The following is a 3663-nucleotide window of genomic DNA, read 5'->3' on the forward strand; positions in this document are numbered from 1 at the left end:
ACATTGTATATGAGAGAGAGAGTGTGAGCCGTGCCCTCCCAATCCATGGCCATCTGTCCCCTGCCCCCTCCATTCATCCTTTTCCAGCAATTCCCCTCTCTCCCTGAGCCCTGCCCTCCCAATCCATGGCCATCCATGTTTCTCTGTCACCTGCCCCCTCCATTCATTCCTATCCAGCATTTGTCCTCTCTGCCTAAGGCCTGTCCTGCAATCCATATCCATCCATGCCCATCTGTCCCCTCCATTCATCCCTATCCAGCAATTCCCCTCTCCCTGAGTCCTGCTCTTCCAATCCATGCCCATCCATGCTCCTCTGTCACCTGGCCCCTCCATTTTTCCCTATCCAGCATTTCCCCTCTCTGCCTGAGGCCTGCCCTGCAATCCATATCCATCCATGCCCATCTGTCCCCTCCATTCATCCCTATCCAGCAATTCCCCTCTCCCTGAGTCCTGCCCTTCCAATCCATGCCCATCCATTCTCCTCTGTCACCTGGCCCCTCCATTTTTCCCTATCCAGCATTTCCCCTCTCTGCCTGAGGCCTGCCCTGCAATCCATATCCATCCATGCCCATCTGTCCCTTCCATTCATCCCTATCCAGCAATTCCCCTCTCCCTGAGTCCTGCCCTTCCAATCCATGCCCATCCATGCTCCTGTCACCTGGCCCCTCCATTTTTCCCTATCCAGCATTTCCCCTCTCTGCCTGAGGCCTGCCCTGCAATCCATATCCATCCATGCCCATCTGTCCCCTCCATTCATCCCTATCCAGCAATTTCCCTCTCCCTGAGTCCTGCCCTTCCAATCCATGCTCATCTGTCACCTGGCCCCTCCATTTTTCCCTATCCAGCAATTGCCCTCTCTACCTGAGGCCTGCCCTGCAATCCATATCCATCCATGCCCATCTGTCCCCTCTATTCATCCCTATCCAGCAAATTCCCTCTCTCCCTTAGTCCTGCCCTCCCAATCCATGCCCATCCATGCTCCTCTGTCCCCTGCCCCCTCCATTCATCCATTTCCAGTAATTCCCCTCTCTCCCTGAGCCCTGCCCTCCCAATCCATGCCCTTCCATGCTCCTCTGTCCTCTGCCGCCTCCATTCATCCTTTTCCAGCAAGTCCCCTCTCTCCCTTCCATGACCCCCCCTCGCATCCATGCTCCTCTCTCTCCCATGTCCCAGCCTGGCCCGCCCTCTTCTTCCCCCCCTTCGCATCCATGCCCCCCCCTTCGCATCCATGCATCCCCCCCTTCGCATCCATGCCCCCCCCTTCGCATCCATGCCCCCCCCCCCCCGTTCGCATCCATGCATCCCTTTTTTTTTTTCTTCTTCGTTTTAACTTTACCTCCGTGGCGGTTCATGCAGCGAAGCGTCAGGGAAGGAGGCGGCGCTCCCGACGTCTAGCCTTCGGCGGAACACAGCGAAGGGAAGGCTAGATGTCGGGAGCGCCGCCTCCTTCCCTGACGCTTCGCTTCCGGATTTGTTTGGTTTGAGGCGAGGGCGGGGCAGAGACGGCTTGCTGGCTTGAAGGCTTCACACCACGAATCCACGAACCCTTCAGCCTGGGAGTGACGTCAGATGGCTTCAAGGCTTCAAGGCTTCAAGGCTTCAGGGCTTCACGGCTTCACGGCTTCACAGAACGTTGTCCTCAGAACGTTGAGGGTGCGTTTTATTATATTAGATAATTCTCACCTCCAATTCTGAAGCTCACAGTGTGGCAGGGAAACACTGAAGCCCTATATTGTTGCACCCTGTCAGCATGCACCCTGTCAGCACCACTCACTCTCACTGTCACTCATACATCCGCCCTCAGCCACGCCCCTTCCGGACATAATTCGCTACCTGAACATTCCATTGAGGCCCCAAGATCCTGCAACTTCCGTGAAGGGTTCGTGGATTCATGGTGGTGAAGCCTCTCCACTCACCCTGTCTGTCTGGCACGCCCTCGCGTCAAACGTCGTGACGTCCGGGGCGGAGCCATTTCGCTCGATCTGTGACGTCGAGCCCACAGCCATTTCCACATGAACAACAGGAACGCAACCCCTGGCCCTGCCTGACAATCACCTCCCACTGCGCCGGCGATACACAAATGGCGCCCGACACGACCTTCCAAAACGCCACGGAACAAAACTTGCGGATCCTGTTTGCCCTGGTATGTTACATGCATCGCCGTGCGAACAGGGGGGTGCAGTGGTACTGATGACCTCTGTAGGGGTGGAAAGGGGCTGCAGTGGGTGCGCACACTCGAAATGTTTCTCTCCAATCCCCTTGCTAGCGCCCGTTTCATTTCGCCCAGAAACGGGCCTCTTTTACTAGTTGTATAATAAGAAAATGTTGATACATGATGTGTTGGTATTGTTGTATAAGAAAAAAATGTTATTCCTATTACAGCATTAATATTTCTTTAAATTCCAACAGATCAAGAACATTGAATCAATGGGAAAGGAAAACAAGACCTCAGTCACAGAATTCATTCTCCTGGGATTCTCTGATCATCCTCACCTACAGCTCTTCATTTCTGGCACAGTTTTCCTGATCTTCCTGATCTCTGTGCTTGGAAACTTCATGTTTTTAATGTTGGTGTGTGCTGACTCTCACCTACAAAAGCCCATGTACTTCTTCCTCGGTAACCTGTCCTTCGTAGATATTGGTAACTCCTCTGTCACCCTCTCTACACTGCTGCACAGCCTTATGACAGGGGAGTCACTGATTTCATTTACTCTATGTGTAGCACAGTTTTACTTCTTTATTTCTTTCACAGTAACAGAATTTTTCCTTCTTAGTGCCATGGCCTATGATCGATATGTTGCTATCTGTGACCCTTTACGTTACACACTTATCATGAACAGGACAGCCTGTATTTTTCTTGCATCTGTGTCTTGGATAATTGCATTTCTGAGTATGGTACTCCTGGGATTTTTAATATCTCAGGTCAATTTCTGCAAGGGCAATGTGATTAACCATTTTTTCTGTGATTTCACAGCACTGATGAAACTCTCCTGTGGTGATGTATTCTACATTGAAGTTGCGATATTTACTGAAGGGGTTACTCTGACAGTTATTCCTTCCATACTAACCCTTATATCCTATATCTTCATTATCTCCAGTATCATGAAAATCCGTTCTGCAAAGGGAAGACATAAAGCCTTCTCTACCTGCTCCTCCCACCTTACTGTCATTTGTCTGTTCTATGGGACTTTGTTCGGTACATATCTGAGACCATCTTCAACATATTCACCAGGTCAAGATAAACTCTTCTCTCTGTTGTACACAGCTCTGATTCCAATGTTAAACCCCATTATTTATAGCCTGAGAAATCAGGATGTGAAAAAAGCCCTTACTAAAGTCATAGGTATGAACCACATTAAGGATACTAGTTCTCATTTTCCTGTTATATTGTTAGAAATAATCCATCTATGTAAATGTAATCGAGTATGGAAACCTTTTCAAGCTTATTATAATGGATGACCTAGGCCCATAGGTATATTTTACCTGATTTTTTGATTGGGAGAGAAGGGTCAAGGGGGAGGAAGATCTGATTAATAGCAAGGGGACCTTACTTTTATATTTTTATTCTTCTTCTATTTAGATTTATTTTCTCTAGCCTTTGCTTATTAATTCAGCTTTTTTCTTTTTCCACATTTCTTCTCCCCTCTAATTTTTAACTCTCTT

General features: G+C 49.3%; 1 protein-coding gene across 1 annotated transcript; it reads left to right on the forward strand.

The window, feature by feature from the left end:
* Positions 1 to 2080: 2080 nt before the first annotated feature.
* On the forward strand, positions 2081 to 3459 carry LOC115464671 (olfactory receptor 1019-like). Its single transcript, XM_030195033.1, has 2 exons — positions 2081 to 2143; positions 2410 to 3459. Exons 1-2 carry the CDS (start codon positions 2081 to 2083, stop codon positions 3457 to 3459), a joined length of 1113 nt encoding a protein of 370 aa, XP_030050893.1.
* The last annotated feature ends 204 nt before the right edge of the window (positions 3460 to 3663 follow it).

This window comes from Microcaecilia unicolor, chromosome 3 (genome assembly GCF_901765095.1).
Source record: "Microcaecilia unicolor chromosome 3, aMicUni1.1, whole genome shotgun sequence".
Classification (NCBI taxonomy): Eukaryota; Metazoa; Chordata; class Amphibia; order Gymnophiona; family Siphonopidae; genus Microcaecilia; species Microcaecilia unicolor.

What these genes read in the sequence shown, in the direction of transcription:
- LOC115464671 (XM_030195033.1), top strand. Translation starts at nt 2,081, where the DNA reads ATGGCGCCCGACACGACCTTCCAAAACGCCACGGAACAAAACTTGCGG. An exon ending in TGCGGATCCTGTTTGCCCTG is followed by an intron (nt 2,144 to 2,409) that starts GTATGTTACATG and finishes AAATTCCAACAG; the next exon opens with ATCAAGAACATTGAATCAAT.